Source organism: Leptopilina boulardi, unplaced genomic scaffold (genome assembly GCF_019393585.1).
Source record: "Leptopilina boulardi isolate dan_hultmark-lab unplaced genomic scaffold, ZJU_Lbou_2.1 LbouV2_352, whole genome shotgun sequence".
NCBI classification, from domain to species: Eukaryota; Metazoa; Arthropoda; class Insecta; order Hymenoptera; family Figitidae; genus Leptopilina; species Leptopilina boulardi.
The window spans coordinates 114,925-140,432 of record NW_026137921.1 but is presented as its reverse complement, the minus strand read 5'-3'; the positions used below and the strand labels follow the sequence as shown (position 1 = coordinate 140,432).

Sequence of the window (25,508 nt, the reverse complement as noted above, 5' to 3'; positions counted from 1 at the left end):
TTTGTATAGTTTATAATACATAACAGATATAATATAATTAAAAAAAAACTCCTGTTTTTTTTCTTCAAAATTACATTCAATGAGAATATATATAAATTAGTGATTTACCATTTTGAATATTTCAGAAACACACAAATGTAATTACTTTTTGAAAAAAAAATATCAATATTTTGGATTAGACATTTGAAATTTTTTAAAGCTAATATCAGATTCATATTTAGAGACCTCAAAAATTAACTTCCGCGTAAATTATTTCAAACAAATTTTATTGCTTAAAAAAATGTCATCCATATTGAATCCTCCATTGTGGATTTTTAAAAACTAACCTCAAATTCGTGCTTAACAAACCAAAAAAACCACGAGTAAATTTCATTAATTTTTTTTTTAAAAAAGCAGCCATATTGGATCCGCCATTATGAATTTTGAAAATGTAACATCAAATTCGTATTCATCGATCTAAAAACATATTGAAAATAAATTTCAATCGAATCCAAAAAATTATATTAAAAAAACATTTAAATATCCACATTTTTTTAATTATTAAAAACCATTTTCTCCAAGAAAATTCCAAAAAAACAAAAGTATCATTAAAACTTTTTTTTCAACAGTAATCAAATTTTTTCAAACGAATCATTACAAAAATTTTATAATCTCGTATCAAGGGGAAAATTTCTCTACTGAATAATCCTACCAATGTAATTCTCTCAAATCGATTATGTATTATGTTACAAAAATCATTAATTAAATTTTTCATTTTATGGAATTCCATTTGTCATAAGAGGCATTTTATATGAGAATACGGGGTCATGTCTCGGATTTTTCTCAAAATTCGGTAAATAGTAGTGATAGTGGTGCTAAATAAGTGAACAAATTTTGAATTTGAAATTTTTAATATTTTTTTCGAGATATTTACAATAACAAATTTGAGCAATATTTTTTTGCTTTACTTATAACTTTTTTCCTATTAAAAATAGAGAAAAAATGTTGTAAATGTTTTTTACGCAGAAGACCTTAAACTTTTAGAAAAAAATTAATTTTTTTAAAAAATATTAATTTTTATACAATTTTTTAAAAAATAAAATTTATTTCTAACTTTTAAACATGTTCTCCCTCATTTTGAAGCGCAAAAAAATCATGAATATTGTTTAAGTCATAATAAATCAATGGTTAAATTTTTGAGATAACATTATTTTTTGTTTTCGTGATATATTAATTAATTAACTAACAAAAATTAATAAAAAATGAAATATTTTACGAACAAATAAAATTAGAGTAATTTTAAAAACACCATTAAAATGTTTATCAAAATCCGCATCCAACGAGTCCTATTTGAACTATTTCTGATAAACGGATGTGAAATTAATAATTAATAATAAAAATTATTTAAATAATTAATAACATTTGAAGAAATTAAGATAAATCATCAATTCTTTTTTTATTTGGAAGATCATCTAATTCTGTGTCAAAAAAAGAATATTAAGTATTACCAAGAATCAAAAATTAATTATAAAATGTTATTTAGAAAAAGACTGAAAAATACCTTGCCGAGTAGGTAGACAGCCTCCTCCAACTTGTGTTATGGGGTGCTGAAACATTGATTTTCAATAAACATCTGTTAATAATTTAGATTTGTTAAAAATGCTATTAACACTGGTTTTATTTAACACAGAATTAGATTATCTTCCAAATAAAAAAAGAATTGATGATTTATCTTAATTTCTTCAAATATTATTAATTATTTAAATAATTTTTATTATTAATTATTAATTTAACACCCGCTTATTAGAAATAGTTCATACAGTGCTCGTTGGATGCGGATTTTGATAAGCATTCTAATGGTGTTTTTAAAATTACTCTAATTTTATTTGTTCGTAAAATATTTCATTTTATTTCATTTTTTATTAACTTTTGTTAGTTAATTAATTAATATCTCGAAAACAAAAAATAATGCCATCTCAAAAATTTAACCATCGATTTATTATGACTTAAACAATATTCATGATTTTTTTCGCGCTTCTAAATGAGGGAGAACATATGTTTAAAAGTAATAAACAAATTTTATTTTTTAAAAAATTGTAGAAAAATTAATATTTTTTGAAAAAATTAATTTTTTTCTAAAAGTTTAAGGTCTTCTGCGTAAAAAACATTTACAACATTTTTTCTCTATTTTTAATAGGAAAAAAGTAATAAGTAAAGCAAAAAAATAGTGCTTAAATTCGAAAAAAATATTTAAAATTTCAAATTCAAAATTTGTACACTTTTTTAGCACCACTATCACTACAATTTACCGAATTTTGAGAAAAATCCGAGACATGACCCCCGTATTCTCATATGGAATGCGTCTTATGACAAATGAAATTCCATAAAATGAAAAATCTAACTAATAATTTTTAGAACATAATTATGCGTCCGGAGTCGTTAAATTTGGATATTTGAGAATTTAAAGAGGGGAAAATTTTTTTAATCCTATCTTCATGAACAAGGTATTTTAAATGGGACATTTTTTCAAAAGGTCAAGTTCTTTTAAAACAGTTCCTCTCAATTGAAGAGGAAATTATTTTTATATTATAATATTATTTATACTATATTAATTCCTTAATTTATAATTTATTAAAATGATTGCCTCTCTATATTTTAAAGAATGCACGAAATATTATAATATTAAAGAAAACTCTTAATATAAGAGGAAAATTCTAAAGTACTTCTTTTCGCATTTCCCCCCTCTCCTCTCTCTCTCTCTCAAAATTAAAACGTAATCTTTTATATATTAAAGAGAATTTTTTTATTCTTATTTTGAGAAGATAATATAACCTGCTCTCAAGAAGCCAAATTTTCCTCTAAAAATAAGAAGTTTTTTTTTATGTAGAAAATTTTACAAAAATTCTATATAATGCTGTAAAGATACAAGTCACAGAAGTTGATAAATTTAAAGAGAATGTATTATGTATGTACGTATGTCGACCATTCGTCTAGACTTAATTCTAGACATTCGTCTGCAAATTCATGACGTCATGCAAAAATGTTCCTTTGATAATTGCATTATTAAGGATTCTGATTACTCGGTTTTATTAAATTTTATTAATCATTTGCATTGGTTTTTATTAATTAATTTTTTTATATTCCTTATTTGAAAAATGGATGCAATTTATTGTAAAGAATTTATTTTTTTTATTATGTTGTTATTATTATTGCTATTATAACTATTGTTATTATTATTATTATTATTATTATTATGTTATGAGAATTATTTTTTATTATATATAGTTTTAATTGAAAATGCAGAGCACAATAAATTTTTAATTTATAATCCAAAATTTAAAAGGGGCGTAAATAAAATTTTTAATTATTAGGTAGAATTGCTAAAACTGATATGGTAAAAAAATTTAACTATCTTGAATTAGTAACTGACGTTTTTTTTTTTGAATTAGTAAAATTTAATTAATTAATAGTAAAAAAAAAATTTATTAAGTAAACGTCAAAGTCAAAAATTAAGTTATTCATTCAGATTTAGAGTGTAGCTCTATAATTATATATATTTTTTCTCTGTATATGTATTTTTTTTTATTTATTACTAATTTTTTTATTACACATAACGAAAGGAAAAAAATATGTAAAATTGAACAGAAAAAATGATGATGAATTTTGAACAATATTTTATTCTTTTCACTAAGTCTGCACCATATGGGTATATTTTAAAAATAGTTTTGAGACACACAGAGGACATGATATCCACTTAAGAAGGCAATAAAGCTTTCAGTTTTTTCCTCTCTGTGTTATAACTGAGCGCTATATTTAAATACCTAATATTATAATAATTGTTCTTTTCATTTAAATTTAATAAGAAAAAAAAAAACTTCCAATATACCTAAACTTTTTGTTCTTATAAATTTGATTGACTGAAAACCAAATTTTAGTTTTTTAAAAAAAATAATGTGTTTAGTTTACTTAATAAAATTTGTTTTTATTTATCAAAAACTTTCAATTATAAAATATGTATTGTTTTTACCAGATAATAACACACATGAATATTATGTTGCATAATGTCAGGAGCTACTCTTTATTTATTTTATTTTTCAAAAAATCAATTAAATTATTTAAATTTGCTAAATTTTTTAAACATATTTTATAAAACAAAAATGTTTAATTATAATTTTTTTAATTCAATACAAATTATCGTTTAATTAAAAATGTTGATACTGACAAGTGTCTCCATCTTATTTAAAAGATACAATATTTTCAAACTACAAGAAAGATTGTTGTTCTCTCATTGGATAAAGTTGTTAATATAATTTGCAATGCAATTTTTTTTTTTTTTTTTTTTTTTTAAACACTCAATTTTTAAATAATTTAAATAAGTATTTGATAGGTATATTATTATAATATTTCATATTATATTATCGTACATAATACAGTAAAGTTAAAATTTTATAAAAATAATATAAAATTATTATCAGTTTATTATATATAATATATATTTTTTTTTAATGAAGTAATTAAATAAATATTTATATAGTATACGTATTGTGTAGACAGATACTAAAGTAGATAGAAAAAAATTCACTAAAAGAAAATAATTTTAATTTTTTAATTTTACTTATTTATACTTATTTATTAAAAACAATTGTTAGGAATAATTTCAATACTAAGTATTTGAATAAAAATATTTCTCTTCTTTTTAATTTCTGATTTATTAAGATAAATTTAATTTTTAAATAAAATTATTTATTTTATTTTATATACTTGAAATAAAATTATAATTATATAAAATCTTGATAAACTTTTTTGATAATCAATTATAATGATAAATAACTAATTATTCGCTTAATAACTATCAATAAGAATCATTTATCAGTTAAAAGTGATGATATTTATATAAATATATTTTGACATAACCTAAAATTGAATTTTAATTAATTTATTTATTTTATATAATAATAATGACTATAATAATTAGCAGAATTAATATAACCTCTTACTAAATTATTAATAGAAAAATTTCTCTTTCAATTTGACTTTTCTTTAACTAATAATATAAATTACTTTATAATATTATTATTATAATAATTTGTCATATTTTTCTTGCATATTACATAATAATAATAACTTTTTATTCATATTTATTAGATACTTATGAGTAAAATAAATGTTATCTTGAATTTACATAAATTATAAATCAAAATAATTTCAACAATTTTTTCTAAAAAGATTTCTACAAAAAAATCAATTAAAAATTTCATGCTATTTTTATAATTTTCGGATACTTTTAAATTTCCAAAAATTTCTCTATATGAAAATTTTCTTTAGGGAATGCATCACCTTTATTTTGACCTCTTTAAATTTTAATGATTACTGGAAGTAATAATTTTTTTTCTCCAATTATAAAAACATACAGGTTGGTCAATAAATGAAAATATTAATTTTTTGACTATTTTAGAAATTGTTTTTTTTTTTTAAATTTAATTCCATTAACATTTAATTAATTAACATGTAAAAAAGTTGGCAATGAAAAATAGTCAAATATGTGGAAGAAGTTTTTATAAAATTTGAATTCATTTTTTTTTAAATTAAAATTTTTGAAAATCTATACAAAAGATTCATTAGAATTATTAAAAAAAAAAAAAAAAAAAAAAAAGAAAACGTGGGAAAAAATTGACGATAGAAAACAATAAAAATAAATGAAAGTAGTTTAATTTTGATAAAACTATAAATTCTAAAATCATAAATTAAAATATTCTTTTTTTTGTCCATCTTGTATGTTTTTAGGACAAAAATATTTCAAGGAAAAAAAATTTATAACTTCATGTGATCATTAAAATTTAAAGGGGTCAAAATAAGGGTGTTGCCTTCCTTTAAAGATTTTCCATTTTCACCTCCAGAGAATTTTTTACAGTAAAAAAAAAAAGAAATATTCTACTTGTTCAAAAATAAACTAATAACTAAATAATAATATAATTATACTAATAATAATACAATTATAAATGAATCAATGAAAAAAAATTAATTTACAGTAAAAAATTTTTTTTTTCAAGTTACATAAGAAATTTCCAAGTGAAAAGAAATAAAAAAAATTTCTAATTAAAAAAAAACACTGAAAATTTGCTAAATATTAGTAATTAAGAATTTGGAAAAATTTACATTTTTTTTTAATTTAGAAAAAAACAAGGATTTAATTTTATCGAACAATTTTTTTAAACTCAAAATTTTTGATTCCTTGTAATTAAAATTGTTTTCCCACTTTCTCAAAAAAAAAAAAATACAAATATTTTTTGCGTTTTTTTAAAACTTGGAATTTTTTTCTCTGCTCAATACGAAAATTAAAATCATAAAAGACAATTTAATTTAAAATAAAATTTAAAATAAAAAATTGCAATATAAAAAAATAATATTTCCAAATAAATGAAAATATGAGGAAAATGTTGCACACAAATAATAAAATCTCCATTTATTACCAATAATAATTTATTAAAAGATGTATCCGCGGAGGCGATTATATATACACTGAAAAGTCATTAAACGACGCGTTACCAAAGAGGATAATACATAAAAAAAAAAAAAAATACAAAAACAAAATAACAAGAAAATCTTGTTTACAATTCCAAAAAAAAGCAAGACACATAATATATATATATACTTCGAAAATAATACACATGTCTCTTTCTCGCGAACGAGAAGAATCATTTCCGCGTCTTCATTAAACCAAAAAAAAAAAAACAAAAAATTTTTTTTAAAAAATTGAGGGGGGGGGGCAATCAAGAAAAAAGTTCATGTAAAAAAAAAAAATGAAAGAGAATTATATAAAGAAAAAAATCAATCGATATCGCAAAAAGGTTACGAAGCGTAAAGCTTTTTTTTCATATTTGAGAGAATGATTACATTTTTTTTTTTTTTTTTTTTTTAAAAACGTCATTAAAAAAAAAAAAAAGAAGATAATGAAAGAGAAATAAAAAAAATTTAATTCTCATCAACTTCGGCCTCTTGTTCCTCGTCGAATTCCGCGTCCTCATCGGCGGTAGCCTCTTGATATTGCTGATATTCAGACACCAAATCATTCATATTCGATTCGGCCTCAGTGAATTCCATTTCGTCCATACCCTCACCAGTGTACCAATGCAAGAAAGCCTTTCTCCTGAACATAGCTGTGAATTGTTCAGAAATTCTCTTAAACAATTCTTGAATTGCCGTCGAATTACCAATGAATGTCGCTGACATTTTCAAACCACGTGGTGGAATATCGCAAACGGCTGTCTTCACATTATTTGGAATCCATTCAACAAAGTAGGAGCTATTTTTATTTTGAATATTGAGCATTTGCTCGTCAACCTCCTTCATTGACATACGGCCACGGAATATGGCGGCGACTGTTAAATATCTACCGTGTCGTGGATCGCAGGCGGCCATCATATTTTTCGCGTCAAACATTTGTTGTGTCAATTCGGGTACAGATAATGCACGATATTGTTGGCTACCGCGCGATGTCAATGGTGCAAAACCAGGCATAAAGAAATGAAGACGTGGGAATGGTACCATATTAACGGCGAGTTTACGAAGATCGGCATTCAATTGTCCAGGGAACCTGAGACATGTCGTCACACCCGACATTGTGAGTGATACAAGATGATTTAAATCACCGTATGTTGGTGTCGATAATTTCAATGTACGGAAGCAAATATCATAAAGTGCTTCGTTGTCAATGCAATATGTCTCGTCAGTATTCTCAACTAATTGATGTACGGAGAGTGTGGCGTTATAGGGTTCAACAACAGTGTCTGAAACCTTTGGCGATGGAACAACTGAATAGGTGTTCATAATTCTGTCGGGATATTCCTCGCGGATCTTTGAAATGAGAAGGGTTCCCATACCGGAACCAGTACCACCGCCAAGTGAATGAGTCAATTGGAATCCCTGGAGGCAATCGCAACTTTCGGCCTCTTTACGTACAACATCGAGAACAGAGTCAACTAATTCAGCGCCCTCGGTGTAATGTCCCTTTGCCCAATTGTTACCGGCTCCTGATTGACCAAATACAAAATTGTCAGGTCTGAAAATTTGTCCAAATGGTCCCGAACGAACAGAGTCCATTGTGCCTGGTTCCAAATCAACGAGAATTGCTCGTGGTACATATTTGCCGCCTGATGCCTCATTATAGTAGACATTGATTCTCTCCAATTGGAGGTCAGAGTCTCCATGGTAAGCGCCAGTTGGATCAATACCGTGCTCGTCGCTGATTATTTCCCAAAACTGAAAAATAACATTATTTACATTAGTTATACATAAAATAAAAATTTGACTTACAAAAATTTATTATAAATAAACAATCTTACACAATAAATAATGGAACGCATATAAGCTCTAAAATATTTTTTTTTTTTTTTAGAATTATGATTTGATAGAATCTTATTCTGTAGAATATTAATTTTGCAATAATATTTATTTGTTTGAATATTAATTTTTTTTTAGAAAATGTCGAATATCAATTTGTCAGAAATAATACGGCGGAAATTTTAAATTTGACCAATCAAAGTTTTCTTGATAATTTCCGATTGGTCAAATTTCAAGTTTCCGTCGTATTATTTCTATGGCAAATTGATTTTCGACCATTTTAGATTTTTTTGAATGACATTAATATTCGAGCAAATGAATATTCTGCAAAATATTCTTTCTAATCGTCTTTCTGCAAAATTAAGATTCTTTTAAATTACAATTCTGCTAAATTAATTAATTTAGAATTCTACAATTCGAACAAATAAATATTCTAAAAAAAAATAAGATTCTATCAAATTATAATTCTAAAATATTTGATTTAGAGCTTATTCATGCGTTTCTATAAATAATCGATTATAAATAGGGAGAGAGTGGGGTACAATGGATTACATTTTTTTTTTATAAAGCCCAGGATTGCCACAAGAATAAATTTTTCCATTTCCCTGACATTAACTATTTGAGAACATTTTACTTATTAAATCACGATTTTTTATATTTAAACAAGTTTTTCAGGGAAACTGAGATTTTTTTTAAACAAGATTTTATGTTTTTTTTATACAAAGATAAAGTACGCAACGTTTACAATAAACGATTTTTAAAGAAATAATTTTTTAAAATAAAAAATTCTATAATTTTTTGCCTAAATAATATTTCTTCTAGTTTTTATTAATCAACAAATTATAAAAAAATATTTTTTAGGCAAATAATAATAGAATGTTTCGTTTTAAAAAATTATTTCTTTAAAAATCGTTTATCATAAACGTTGCGTATTTCAGCTTCGTTTTTTTTATCATCAATTTGTAATTTTGAACAATTTTCAAAGCAGTAATGTAAATATCTTCAATCAATTAAAGTTTGAACATTTTTTTAAACTAAAGTCAATTAAAATTTGAATAAAATGAAATTTCAAATAATTTGAAATTGTAAATAAATAAAAACTTGGATAAAGTAAAACTTGAATCAATTAATATTTACATAGATTAAAATTTCATTAATTTTAAATTTCAATCGATTGAATTTGCATTTGATTAAAATTTTAATTAATAATTTTCTTTTAACGAATAAAAATAAAAATTGATTGAAGTTGGATTATTTGAAATTTTAATTAAAATTTAGATTGAATTGAAATTTGGAGCAATTAAAATTTAAACAGATTGATATTTTTTACATTTTAAATTTATTTTTTTTTTTTAAATATTACATCAGAATATCAACCGAATTATGCGAGAAAGGTGAAAAAAAGTAACAAATTATAAAAATATGTAAAATAGGTGACATTTTTTTAAGAGGCAAAAATTGCTAAAAGTTTATACTTTACTTTTTAAAAAATAATTATTTTTTCTTAAAAATTACCTCCCTGAAGTTGGCTTCGACGCTCAGCGCCGAAAAATGTTTTTCACCGAATTAAAAAATTCAAATTATTTTTTTTTTAATTTTTCAATCCAAATAATACCTTGAAAAATACTTCTCAAAGCATTGTGTGGACTCAAAACCTTTTTAAAAAATGTTTTAATATTTTTTAACCCATGAAAAATAATTTTCGACGCTGAGCGTCGACGCCAACTTCATGGAGGTTAAAAATTAGTGAACAATTGTAATTTTTATCCAATTTTTATGAACAATAACTCACTTTTCTCTCTTTTTTTTTTGTTAAATAATAATTAAATTAAAAAATTTACAATAAACAAAAATTGTATTTTGTTTAATAACTTTTCAACTCAACAAACTGAATTGTAGAGATTTTTTTTTAGTAAAATGAACGAATCTGAAGTACGCAACGTTTATGATAAACGATTTTTAAAGAAATAATTTTTTATAATGAAAAATTCTTTAATTTTTTGCTTAAAAAATATTTTTTTATAATTTTTTGATTAAAAAATATTTTTTTATAATTTTTTGATTAATGAAAACTACAAGAAATATATTTTAGGGAAAAAATTATAGAATTTTTCAATTTAAAAAATTATTTCTTTAAAAATCGTTTATCATAAACGTTACGTACTTGAGCTTCGTTAAAATGACCTATTGTTTGTAAAATTTGGATAAATATTATAGTTATTTATTAATTTTAAAGAAAAAACATAAAAAAAAGTTAGATAATAATAAACATTTAACAAGAAATTTTGGCTCAAAATAATTTTTTTTTTTTAATTTTACAACTGAATCTTTCAAAATTCGATAACACCAATTTTAATCACAATTTTATTTGTTAAAAATAACTTTTTAGTTTCAGGTTATGTCAATGGATTGAATCTCCTTAATGATTTGTAACTATCACTTTTTTTGTGAACAATAATGAAATTTTTATTTAATATTTTTTTTTTTTTTTATTTCATTTAAGAAGCAGAAACATTTCAATGGAAATTTTAAAATTAACCAAAACATTTAGAAATTTATGATAAAAAATTCGATTTAAAAAAAAAATTCAAATAAAAATTGTTATATGAAAATTTAATTAAATAAAAATTATACTAATAATGAAACAACAGAATTTATCAATGAAATTCTTTGTTACGTGAAAACAATATTTTAATCCGATAAAAATTTACATTTTTTTCTTAAAGCTGCTTAAGTCTCAATAATATTGCTTAAAAAAGTAACTCTACATTAAACAAAAAAACAATACCTTATTATTTAAAGATTCTCTACAACTGAACTTTCTAAAAAAAAATTAACATTCATGCAATGTTTATTATTGTATAAAGTGGTTAAAATAATCGCATTTAGAAAACGAAAATTCTTGAACAAATCCCCACGATCTCATTGTAGTGAATTTTTTCCTCAAGATAATAAGATATTAATAGAAATCGCATCATATATATTTTACATTTTTTATTTAAGACTGTATAAAACGTAAAAAAAAAATTGCTTAAAAACTTATTTAAAATGTCCAATTTTTCAACTTATCTTTTATTTTACAAAATTTTTATTTTGTGTACGTAAAAATTCTTTTAAATTAAAATATGAGAGTAAAATATCAAATATATTTACAGTCTCTTTATAATGAGTTTGATTTCAAAATTTATAACTCGAATTGATTAATAATATACCGTTAAATTCAGTGTTATTTTTTTTTCAAATTTTTTTAATAGTCCCAAAAAAATGAATCCTGTTATAAATTACATTTTAAATTTTATTCCTCTGAATTTTTAATTAAACTTAATAATATCATTAAAAAATATATATTCTTTTTAATTTCTATAATTAATTTTTAATTAAAATATATTCATCTCACAATATATCGTAAATCAAATTCAACTTTTTCTCTCATTAATTATTATTGAAATAGTTAATTGAGACTTTTTAACTTCTAATTAATACAATTTTTTTTTTCTTAATTCAACAATATTAATATATGAAATAGAATTTCTATTTTATTTCTTTTTAAATAATTTCAATGGACTTTTTTTCTAATACAGTTAAAAAATAAAAAATAATTTCACCATTTGAATATTTTTATCAAAATATTTTAATATTATTTTTAATACTCTAAACATTTTTATTGATATAAATATACAATCACAGCATGTTTTGAATTAAAAATGGGGGAAAAAGAAAAGAAGCCTCGTCAGAAATTCCTTACGAGGCTGAAAAGTACAATGGCCTTCTGGAAAAGTATGCCAATATAAAAGGGAGGAATGTAAGAAGTTTCCAATTTTGATTGGTGTATAAAAAAAAAAAAATGTTAGCTTTTCAAAGAAAAAGATCACGTCATAAATCTCTCATTAGTGGAATTCAAGGAACCGACCGGGAGGATTACAATTTTCTTTTACATATTTGGAAATGTCTATTGCCAAGTAATATCAACCTACATGGACCTGACGTCCTTGGAATTGAATATTACACAATTCACATCATTCAAAAGGAGCATGAAACTTTATTTTTTTTCTCTCTTTTTACTGAAAAAAAATATTCTCAATTTAATTTATCTTGACTTCTATTTTATATTTTTTTTGTAACTCTTATTTATTTTTTTTAATTAGAATATATTTTCAGTGCTTTTTTTTTTTGCTTGAAAAATAATTCTGTGTAAAAAAAAAAAAAAAAAAATTAAGGTCGGTGAAATGTGGAAAAGCGCATAATAAGGATTAATTTCCTCTCGTGCGATGACACTGAATTACTTAATCTTTGTAACGGGACATTTGAAAGCTCTGTTTATTCTGAGCCAACACAGAAGAGATTATCAACAGTCATATTTAGTCATTCGCTAATCATCTTTTCTTTGACCTTTAACGCTATGTTGCCAAGGGAATTAAATTCGGCATTTTCATTGAAAAATTTTTCAAAGAGAAAATTTTATTTTCTTCATTTTAAATTTTAATAAAAAATTGATTTTAAACCTATTTTAAAAAATAATTCAACTAATAAATTGTAAATAAATAAATTTAAATATAAACAATTTCTACTTTATTTGTTATTCTCAAATTAAATTAAACTAATTACAAATTTGTTTTTTTATATTTACTTTATTAAAAAAAAATTTTTTTTTAAATTTTATTAGAATAATTTTTATAATACTTTTGCTAAAAAAAAATATTACAAACAGTTTTTAAATAACGAAATTTAAAATTTAATTAAAATTAAAAATTATAAAATTTTTTTGATTTTTTAAAAACTATTAAAATTAACAAAAATTTAAAAAAATTATATTTAAATTATTTATCTCTCTATGTAATTAATTTATTTTTATTTGTGATCAAATTATTTTTGAAATTAATTTAAAACCTTTTATTTCAATAATATACTTTAATTACAGAAAATCTAATTAACTTAATTCACGTTAGTAAATTATAAAAACTTTGCGAAAATAAATAAAAATATGAAAAAATTCGAAGAGTTCAAAAAAAAAATTTTTTTACCGTAAGAATAATAATGTATTTAAAAAACTTGCAAAAATAAACATTAAAAAATTATTATCAAGTAATTAGCATATTAATACGAATAACAATCAATACTCTTATATTGAAAAATATTTATCACACACACACACAACAGCAAGAAATATATAAATCAAAATACACAATAATAGAGTTTCAAAATTAAAGGAACTTTTAATAAATAATTAAATAGAATTCTTATTCTCCGTACTGTGAATCAAAACAGAAAAATTCAAAAATCAATCACACCGTAAGCGTCTATATTTAAAACCGTTGGAATATCCCGAGTCGGCAACCGGTCGATAAGGAGAATTCAAACAATTACACACACACACACACTAATATACAGTATTTTTTTCATGGCTGAATTTTTTACACATAGAAGAGAAAAATTATTTTACTATATTTACAGAAAAATACTTCCTGAAATTAAATAAAGGAAACCATTTTTTTTTCTCTAAAACATTTTATTTTATATATTATAAAAAAAAAAAACTAGGAGTTGGCTGGACGCTGAAGGCCAGGTGGGGAGAGAGAGAGGGAATAACTGGAATACCGTTGATGAAATCAGCAGCAAAAGGAAGGAGAGAGAAAAAAAATATTCAGCACACTTGCAAAATGGAGACCGGAGAATTTTCTCGTCGAGGCAATCCCATAAAAAATAAAAATTTGAGAGAATCAAACTTTTCGAGAATCACAAAAAAAAATTAATAAACTGAATTTTTAATAAAAAAAAATCAATTTCTTGAATTATCATAAAATAAAATGGATCAACGGTTTTTCAGGACGATGGAAAACGATGGAACAAAGGGACGAGAGGCGCGCGCGCGGCACATTCTCCGGCATTTCACGCGTCTTTGCACACTACCGAACATTTTTTTTTTCTTTTTTTTTCGCCATGAATAAAAATGATATTTCGATTAATTTCTTCTTACCTTGGCTCCAATTTGATTTCCACATTGGCCAGCTTGAATGTGAACGATTTCCCTCATCTTGATTGTTTGATAAAAATTGTCTTACTATTGATTTTATGAGGGTTAACAAACAAGTAATATGTTTATACGAATCTGACGAACTACTCCGCACTGAACACTTCACCAGACGAGACAGGACCAAGGCCCGAGACAAGCAGCGAATATGTAAAAGGGGGGAAGGTAGAAGCGTGAATTCTGATTGGTTGTTGCGCCCCTTCTACCACAATGGGAGTCAAGCGAGCGACAGGCGTCGGCGTCGCCGACGTTGCCACTTTTACAACCAAGCATGAATTTCCGTTTATTAACGAAACATTTTTATATTCTTTATAAGGTCTTGAATGGTTGGAAAAAAAATTAATGTGACTTTTTTTTTCATTATTTATCAATGAAATAAAATTTTAAATTTTCAATGTAAAATTTTTCCATTTACGTTAATATTGTTTTCCCGCCTTTAATTTTTTTTTTTTCGAGAAAAGTTTGAATGGTCGTTATATATATATAGATATATAAATGAAGGTCAATGATCGTTATTTTGAATTCGTTTGTTGGTTGTAACATTTAATTTTTCTTTTATAATTATTATCATTAATGGAGCACAATTTGTTTTACATAGTTGAATTTCTAGGTGAATATTATTGTCGCAGGATGTGGAATAAACATTTAATCAGAGATTATTACCCTGTTATGTCATTAATTGTTTTTAATTAATTAACAGGAATTATTAATGTTCCTCATAATTTCTATGCCCATTAAAGCAAAAGTGGAATAAATTTTCATTGTAAATAATTCAAGCATTTAATTTAAGTTTATTTAAAAAATTTTTTTTTTTTTTTTAAATCTTTTTTATTAAAAAAATATTGTTATTGTCATTATGATAATAATAATAATTGTTACATATATTGCAATTATTTGTAAAAAAAAAAAAAAGTTTACAGGATTCATTATGTATTTTTAAAATAGTAATTTTAAAAACATTTTTTAATTTTTAATAATTTTGCATTTTGTAATTTTTTTAAAAATACATTACAATAATTAAATTTTAATGATACATTGTTATCATATTATTGTCGTTATAACTATATATACTTATTTTTAATTTTATAAAAAAAATTATTTTTTTAATAATAATAATAATAATAATAATAAAATAATCAGTTTTTAATATTTTTATAATTAAACATGTATTATTAATTATTATTACCTACTATTTTTTATTATTATTATTATTATTATTATTATTATTATTATTATTATTATTATTATTATTACACTGAAAAAAATTTATTTGATTCAAATAATTGGTTTCTTGACTATTATCAAATAAATATTTACTTGAACCAAATAAATTTTTTTTTCAGTGTATTATTATTATTATTATTATTATTATTACTATATTTGTTAGTGAGGTTTTTGTATAATTATTAATTACTTATTAATATTTTTTATTAATATTTTTTAGCAATAAAAATAAAATTTTCTTAATTCAGATAAAATTTAATAATAATTTAAATAGTAATCAAAAACTTTTTTTTTCATTTGTTTAACTGTAGAAAATAAAAATACTTCTACAAAATTTTAATTATTTTAAAAATTCAAAATGAAATGCATTGAAAATTTTTAAAAAGTAACCTACATATTAGCTTAATTTTAAGTAATACTTGAGGGTTTTAAAAATGAGTTCTACTTTCATTAAATGGTGTCTGATTGAAATCGTGGGCGAAAGAGTACAGTCAAGAGACTTTTTTGGTCATCAATGACAAAAGAGACACATTAATCTTAAAATTTAAATGTCTACTTTTTTTTTTTTATTTAAGACGAATATATAAACATCAAATACATAAGGTAATGATTCATTAAAAACTCTGCGATGACTCACACAATATAGATAATTTTAATTTCATAACTAGTATCATTTTTATAACTATTGTCTACATTTATTTGTCTATTGAAGTTTTTTATTTAAACTAAAATTAGATATAATAAATTTATTTGGATGAAATACCTTCTTAGTTTCAAAGAAAGCTTCTTTAATTCAAAGAAATTTTCTTTGAATAAAAGAAATTTTTTGCATTACATCAAAGAAATTCTAACATTGATATTAGAGTCGAAGAAACATTTATTTGAATTATATAAAAAATTTCTTTGAAACGAAGATAATTTCCTTTGAACTGAAGATAATTTGTTTGAAACAAATAAATTTTATTTGTATCAAAGAAAAATTTTTTCAAAGAAATTGATTTCTTTGAACCAAGGAAATCTTTTTTCTGGATGTATATATTTATCTTCAAAGTTAAATAACTGTTTATTTGTTTCAAATATATAAAAAATATTATTACCGTAAATAAAATGTTTATATATTTAAAACAAATATGAAATTTATTTGAAAAACACAGAAAATTAAAAGGCATTAAAATAAGCTGTAATGCTTATTATTTTAATGCCTTTTAATTTTCTGTGAAAATAAATATTTAAATAAATAAATAAATATTTCTTTAGATCTGCGAAAATCTTTAATATTCAATCTTTTTGTATATACATATTTAAAGAAATATTTTTCATATTTATAATTGTTTTAAAATTAAATTATTTATTGTTTTTTTCTTTTTTTATTTGTAAGTTTAACTATATTTATTATATATCTTCTTTTCAAGTTCTCATATATATATATATATATAGCATAATTGTGAAACGTCTATAATTTCTGAAGTCTATAATTTCACTATGCGCAAAGTTGAATGCAAATTAAAAATGCAAATATTTAAAGTTCAAAAGATATGATGTCAGAATCCAAATGTAGAGATTTTTTTGGTCCTTTGTCAAAATGGTTAAACAAAATTTGTATATTTAAATATTTATATAGTTAAAATTCAATTAATTTTGTTTATTATATATATATATATATATATATGGGTGATTCTCCAGAAACAGGTCACTTTTGATTCTTTGATTAATTAGTTAATAAATATTATCTAGAATTGGTTTATTTTTTTTTAAATTTCTTCATTTTAATGATCTTTAATAAACTCATTATCAATATAATGATATTTTACTTCCCAAAATTTAATTTGTCATCTGAAATATGCTAAAAATATACTTTTGCTCGTTCCACACATGGATTTTGCTATTTTTGAATAAGATTTTTGACATTAAAATTAAAAAAATAAAATTTGTCATTATAGTCATTTTAAAGTATGGCTGAAAAACTGTTATTCCCTAAAAGGGTTTTTAATTTTTCGTCCATTTAAATAAAAAAATGTTTATTTATAATGTTTCTTCGTAAATTTTTTTCTGGATCCGGAGTTGAGAATTTGACTAGTTTTTCGAGGTTTTGCTTGTTATTTTCATTGTAACTAAAGCAATTTTTTGATAAATATGTGTAAAAATCCCAATTGAATAAAAATCAACGGTACTAATTAACTAATTAACTTTTAAATTTATATTATTAAACAATACAATTTGCGTATTTTTATTATGTCTCAACTCCGAACCTGTTTAAAACAATCGTTTTTCAAAATAATTTTGAATTTCAACCTATAGTATCGATAAAAGTAATAAAATTGTATAAAATCCCTAAAGGATTTTTTATTTAGTCCTTAATTAACAAAGTAATTAATGTTTTTCATTTGTTTCTCAACTCCAGCTCTCTCAACTCCGGCCCCCGAAATTTTATTGAGCATGCGCAAGTTTCGCGCGAGCAGAAACGACACTCAACTACAGGGCCGTCATTCAGCTTTTCAGTTCCCTTGCGTTTAAGAAACTTAATTTTTTTTCTCTATTTTTATAAAAAAAAGCCGAGATAAATTTCTACAAAACAATTAATTTTTGCAAAGAAATTATTGTTTTGTTCTCGAAAAATTAAATATTAAAAATTTAATTACATGTCTGCGCAAAAACAATGGTGCCTGGGGCCCCGGCCGCCCTTGCTACGCTATTGCGCTGAAAGTACTACAATACATATTTATCGTTAAAATTACATTAAAAACGGTTTTTAAGCTCAAATATTTATTAGAATCACTTGTTCCAATCATAATTAATACAAAGGATGCAATAAACATGTATTTTTAAATAATTTTGAAAAAAAAATTCCTTATTCAAAAGTGACCCGTTTCTGGAGAATCACCCATATAATTCAGTTAATTTTAAATCATAAAATATGTCTAAATATTTTACTGATTTTGTTACAAAAATTTAATTAATTTTTTTTTGTAAAAAAAAAAATAAGTACAATATTTACATATAGAAAAAAAATTATTCTAAAATTTATATATAAATATATCCTTGGCAGCTATTTTAGAAATACGATATTCTAAATTTAGAATATTGGTTTTTTAGATATATGTATTAAAAATTTGTAAAAAATTTTTTTAAAAAATAATTTCATTGAATGAAAAATTATTAATATTAAGAAAAGATACGTGGATATTGTACCTGTGTACCGGAAATAATAATGACGAATGATTCACATGTAGAGCCAGTCGCATATAAAGAGTCGTATCACCCTTATATTCAACCCCGACGTCTCCTAGAAATGAAAAAGTCGATAAACATGACTCACTTGTAGAACACGCCCTCATGTATAAACTATATGAAAAGAAACAATTACTTCCGCAATTTAGCAATTTTGCAGATAGTAGTATATATCAAAGATGCTCTCTCTAATTATAAGCGCATTATAGGGGAGCTGGGGGTTGGTTGTAACAAATTTTTGAATATATTCAATAAATTAGGAAAATTATCAAAAATTTTTTATAATCATAGTTGCTATTATCAATTAATCAATATTATTTTTGCAATAAATTACAATAAAAATTCTATGCATTTTACCTAAAAAAAAAACACCTATTTTTAAAAAAACAACTCCGTATTGGGGAATTTGTAACAATGAAGGTAATAAAAACATAAAATTTTTTATAAGCTCTTTTAACAAAAAATAATGGGATAAAAATGTTTAAATATTGATAATTAACATTTTTTGCTTTTTATTTTTACCATTTTGGCTATTTTTAATCATTTTTTTTTTTACTATTTTTCAATATTTAAAAATTATTGTCAAATTTTTTCAACTATATATTTTTGTAGGAAAAAACCTCGGCTTCCGATTAAAAAAAAAATATCGTACCTTTCATCTGGAAAAAGTCAAATTTATTTTTGAGTTCCATTATTTTTGGTCAAAAAATTTTTTTTTTTTGAAAACTGCATATTACCAATCGAAAGAGCATTAAAAAAGCTTTCGATACTGATATTGATAAAAAAAAATTTATTTTGATATTTAAGAGAAAAAAAAATAATTATAAGAAAAAAGAAATTTTTTCCCATATTTGATCATACTTTCAGATGAAATCGCCTATCCCCGAAATATGATACAATGTATAAAGTTTTTGCAAAGTATTTTAAATATTATAGGATTAACTATAGAATATTTCTGATGCTTCAAAGATAGGCTTTTGAAGGCTTATAATGAATACATTTTAAGAATAATACCTCTCATCACTTCTTTTGTACGGTGATAATTAGAAATCCATGCTGTGCTTATACCTTTTGTTATCTTTCTGCTCCCGATAATTACCATATTTTCATAACTGTCAAAATACATATACAAAAGAAAAAAAAGAACAGTTTTCGAAGATAATTTTATTATATATATATATATAGCTGGAAAAATAAATTGAGAACTTTCTAAAAGTTTTAAAATTTAAAAGGCATAACTTTAAAAGGTGATTTACGAGAGCTTAAATTAAGGGTTCCTTTTAGAATTTATTGAAGGAATAAAACCTGTACAAAAACACCTGTAAAATATATTTAAACCTCATTTTATGTTTGTATCTCTGAATTTCTACTTTAAGTAACTTTCAAAAATTGGCAAATTTTATTTTCTTTTTCTTGTTTAAAAAATTTATTATTATTATTATTTTCATTTTTTTCCATAGGAACAATATATATATATATAACGTTCCATAAAAACTGAAGAATAATATAAATGTCAGGTTTGAATATTTTTTTTTCTTCCTTCTTTCACAATGATGCTGAAACTTTTTAATTCCAAACATGGATATTGAAAGTAAATTCTATTTAAAATTATATTCATATTCGAAATGTAATTGAAATTAATTCCATTCATATTATTAATATATAATATACAATAAAAAAAAATATAATATAATTATAAGATTAAACACATATAATTAATGGGGACACATAAATTTCCCATAAAAATCATTAATTAGAATTTTCATCTTTAAGATTTTTATTAGAAATATATATAATTATTCAACGAATTTTCATTTCTCGAAATAGAATTTGAAAGAATTTTCTTTTCATTCGAATTTTTTGTTTAACAAAAATTTTAGCTACCGAATTTTTCTTTTTCAAAATTTTTATTTAATAATCATTTAATTTACATGTTTTTTTATTTAAGAGAATTTTAATTTAACAGAATTTTCATTCAATCCAATTTTATGCGTGATTTGAATTTTTAAATAAAAAAAAATTTCAATTTACTGAATTTTAATTTGTCCGACTTTTTAATTGATAGAATTTTAAAGACGTTGAATTTTCATTTGTCCGAAATTACAAACGACCGAACCAACAATCGACAGAAAGTTTTCGGCGCAATTTTTAAAATTGACCAATTGGAAATAATCGAGAAAATCGTGATTGGTCAATTTTAAAAAAATCTTTCTGTTGATTGTTTGTTCAGTCAAACGTATAATTTCGGACAAATAAAAATTCGGCGTCTTAAAAATTTTATCAAAATCGTACAAATAAAAATTCGGACAAATTATAATTCGGTGAATTTGAATTTCTGTCATTTTAAAATTCATATAACATACATATATAATTCAATTGAATGAGAATTCTGATAAATTAAATTTCGATTAAAATTAAAATTCTCGTCAATAAAAAGTCATGAAAATTAAATGACAAAAAATTAAAATTCTGCTAAACACAAATTCAGTAGCTAAAAAATTTGTAAAAATTCATATAAAAAAGAAACTCTGCCAAATGATAATTCGAAAACTGAAAATTCCTCTAAAAAATAATTATTTCTAATTAAAAATTCCACATCATGAAAATTCTACTTTTATTTTCTTATTTTTGGAAAACAATGGAAAATAATTTTTATTAGTAAGAAAAATTTTCACAATTTACAAAAAAAAAAAAAAAGAAAACGAAAGTAGCTTTCAAAAAATTAAAAAGAAAACCATAAATATATATAATAATAATATATCGAGTGTTTTGATGAAATGTAAACAATAATATTATTGTTAGAATAAAAAATAAGAATTCACGTAATGATATACGCAAGGGCAGGTATATAAGTGTATAATAAAGGAGCGTAATACAAAAGTGACTGCAAACTTGAAGGAGACAGAGATAGGGTGGATTACGCATATATTGCAACGACGAGAGCCAGTCTTCGTTACCATTTATGGATCATTCGCTCTCGGTTGAACAATCGTTCACAACAGTATATATAGTGTATACCTATCTGACTCTCATAAACCTGCGTGTGTCTCGACTTATGTGCGGAGAGATGCAAACGTAAAAAAGTTTAATCGAAAAACCCTGAGAATGAGAGCATACACAACGTAAAGACCCACATTTTTTATTATATAAATATATATACAGATTCATTATAATCGATTATCAGTCAGATATAATTTGCATATTTTAATACTAAATATTATATCTTCTATTGTCAAATTTATTTATTATTCACATATGCCCTATTATGTGAATATAATGTAATATAATATATAATAATATTATACGGATTTCATATATGTATAGTGTAATTTAACGATATTTTTAGTTCAACCATATTATGTTTAATCAACCTTAGTATATATCTTTGCTATACAGTCAAACATTTACGTTTTTGTTGATAAAATATATTTCATTTATAAACACAAATTTTATTGTTTGATTTGAAATTAGTATATTCTATTATTAAATAATATTATTATTACATATATTATTAAATAATCCGTGGGACATCTGAATTGTGACAGTTTGCAGGGAATGGTACACTGAGAGAAGTTTAACGCAACATCTGCATTTTTTGAGGGACAGATATTGTACCACAATTATGTGCAGACGCAGTACTAAAATCGAACAGCAGCAGCGCCAATTGAGTACTGATTCTGACCTAAATTGTGGGACAAACGATTTAGTACAGTATCTGTCCACCAAAAAGCGCAGCTGCGATACAATTTAGAACCGATGTTGCTCGAAAGGTTAGGTACACTATCTGAACGTGTGTTTAGTACGAAATCTGTGTTTAATTTCTCTCAGTGTAGCTTTTTTCGATACATGGTGGGGAACTAGAATTGAGAAAACCAGGGTGAACCAGATGTCAAAAATATGAACTTATGACCAAGCAGCACGGTCATCCCCTGAATATCCCTTGAATACCACCGTGGAATATTCCCATGATCTTCCAGGAAAAATCAAAATGTCCGCCTCATGGAAATATTCCACGGTGATATTCAGGGAATATTCCAGTGACATTGAAGGTAATATTAAAGGATTATTCCAGTAATATTGAGGGAATATTCCACGGTTATAATGAATTTTTTTTTAAAGTGTTGAAATAATAAAAATGTGTTATAAATTGTTATTTAAATAAGCAGGAAGATTAAAAACACACGGAGAGAAATAGATGGTAAGAATTTATGATCTTAAGATGGTAAAAAGTAGATGTTATCCGGTACTATCGTTATGCTACTCGGTACTATCAAAGATGTTACAAAAAGTATGGTTATGTTACCCATTACAATCATGATGTTACCCCGTACAATCTGGATAGTAACTGATAGAATCTAGATTGCTGTCCGTATATGTAAGATCAAATATGGTTCCTAGTACTATCTAGATAGTACCCCGTACCATCTACTTCTCTCCGTGCACATTTAAAAAAAAATTCAATATAACCGTGGAATATTCTCTCAATATCACTGGAATATTCCCTCAATATCACCTGAATATCTCTTTAATGTCACGGGAATATTCCATGAATGTCACCGAGGAATATTCCCTCAATGTCACTGGAATATACCCTGAATGTCACTGTGGAATATTCCCATGATGTGGACATTTTGATTTTTCTAGAAGATCATGAGAATATTCCATTGTGGTATTCAAGGGATATTCAGGGAATTTACCGTGCTGCTTGGGTGATGGCATATTTCGGACGTTTTACTGGAATTCCATTTGAAATTTACATGTGCCGTACCAAAAATTTAATTTTTCTACAATTTACATCAAATTATTTGTGCTAAAAGAAAAGCATTACTTTACATGCCTGTAAAGTAGGCGGAAAACATTACTTTGATGCACATGTGCAGCAAAGTACTTAAAATGCTCTGCCGTGCACATCGAAATAAGCGTATCTGCTTGACTACGAACTTTACGCTGGCGGCGGATATACATTTTATCGTACCGCACTCATATTTTTTCTGGTATATAAAGAAAATGAAACAGCATTCAGCATAAAAAGACCTAAATTTTTCAATTTTGCAATTATAAAAATGTAATTTTATTGTTATCATTAGAAATTAGCAGATACGCTTTTTTACGATTTCAAATATGCTGACGTGCAAATCGAAATAAGCGTATCTGCTGATAATTTTACGCTAAAAATGTAACTGTAACATATATATACTTATACATTTTTACCAAATTTGAAGTGAAAAATTAATTATTAATTAGTTTTTATAACAATAAAATAGTTATTTATGATACAAGTGCGTAAAGTGAGTGATTATACGAGTGTGACGTTTGCAGCACGAGTATAATCAGATTTACGCACGTGTTTCATACAACATTTTTTGCAACACCCACCTCTAAAGTTAAGTACCTATATTATGAAGAATTCCAACTCTCTATTAGAATAATTTTGATTGTACAGAATTAAAAAAATCAATCGAAGATCAGGAAAAATATCATTAAGCAGTAGGGTATAAATTTAAAAGTAAAGTTTTTTCTTGAATTTAGTGGTTTTTTATGATCTATAAAATAATCCTTATATTATGTAAGAAAAATTTCGGTGCGTAAAGTAAATTTCAGTGCGTAAAGTGAATCACTTATTACACACCGCTTTAAAAAGAGCTTCTTTACACGCACTTTTCGGTGTGTAAAATTTAACTTTAAAGGTTAGTGTTGCAAAACATCTTTTTATTATTTTTATAATAAATTGTCTTTTTAACCATTTCCAGTTACATAAATAAGGTACTATTTTTATTGTTTTAAAAATGATTAACATATAATATATAGATATAAGAAAATTGATACTTTAAAGTATATCAATTCTTACAAATTTGTAAAATTTTAAAATCTTTATAATTATTAAAATTATTGTTCTAAGTAGTTTTTTTTAATAATTATTTTTCTTTTCAGTAAATACAATAAAAATAAAATTGAAGAAAATATTATTCGAGTGTTTAAAATAACAGGAATTATTAACTGGAAAATTGTTATATTTTATATACACTGAGAGAAGTTAAACACAGATTTCGTACTAAACACACGTTCAGATAGTGTACCTAACCTTTCGAGCAACATCGGTTCTAAATTGTATCGCAGCTGCGCTTTTTGGTGGACAGATACTGTACTAAATCGTTTGTCCCACAAGTTAGGTCAGAATCAGTACTCAATTGGCGCTGCTGCTGTTCGATTTTAGTACTGCGTCTGCACATAATTGTGGTACAATATCTGTCCCTCAAAAAATGCAGATGTTGCGTTAAACTTCTCTCAGTGTAGGTATATATATATATATTGATAAACACCGCATATGAACACTGAATGCGCATGTGCAGTAGGGACAATCCAGATACGCTTTTTCCAATTTGTAAAATCACTGAGTCCGTGAGATTTGGTAAATTATTTTTGCAAAATTTAACAATTTTTAATCAGAATTTAAATTTTTTCATATATTTCTTGTTAATAAGGGTTAAAATAAAGGTAATGCTGCATTTATCTCAATTTCGATAAAAATTGCAGATACGCTTATTTCGATTTGCACGGCACGCAGCTTGTAGCAAGATAATTTTGCAAGTTTGCTACAAGCATGCTTAACTACCTTGCCAGAAGAGGACATTTTTGTTGCTTGCACTAAACTTGCTACATGTTTGCACTGAAATCTTGCACGACAAACTTCCTGCAAGTTTGCTGCAAA

General features: G+C 23.9%; 1 protein-coding gene across 1 annotated transcript; it reads right to left on the bottom strand.

The window, feature by feature from the left end:
* Positions 1-6,441: 6,441 nt before the first annotated feature.
* Positions 6,442-14,484, bottom strand: LOC127286350 (tubulin beta-1 chain). Its single transcript, XM_051312748.1, has 2 exons — positions 14,294-14,484; positions 6,442-8,238 (listed from the first exon to the last, which is right to left on the bottom strand). The coding sequence occupies exons 1-2, from the start codon at positions 14,348-14,350 to the stop codon at positions 6,952-6,954; spliced, it is 1,344 nt and encodes a 447-aa protein (XP_051168705.1). The 5' UTR covers positions 14,351-14,484; the 3' UTR covers positions 6,442-6,951.
* Positions 14,485-25,508: the final 11,024 nt, after the last annotated feature.

Bases quoted from the DNA above. Each gene is read 5' to 3' on its own strand.
- LOC127286350 (XM_051312748.1), bottom strand. From the start codon at position 14,350: ATGAGGGAAATCGTTCACATTCAAGCTGGCCAATGTGGAAATCAAATT. The intron at 8,239-14,293 runs GTAAGAAGAAAT...GTTATTTTTCAG, and splicing joins GAAATCAAATTGGAGCCAAG to TTTTGGGAAATAATCAGCGA.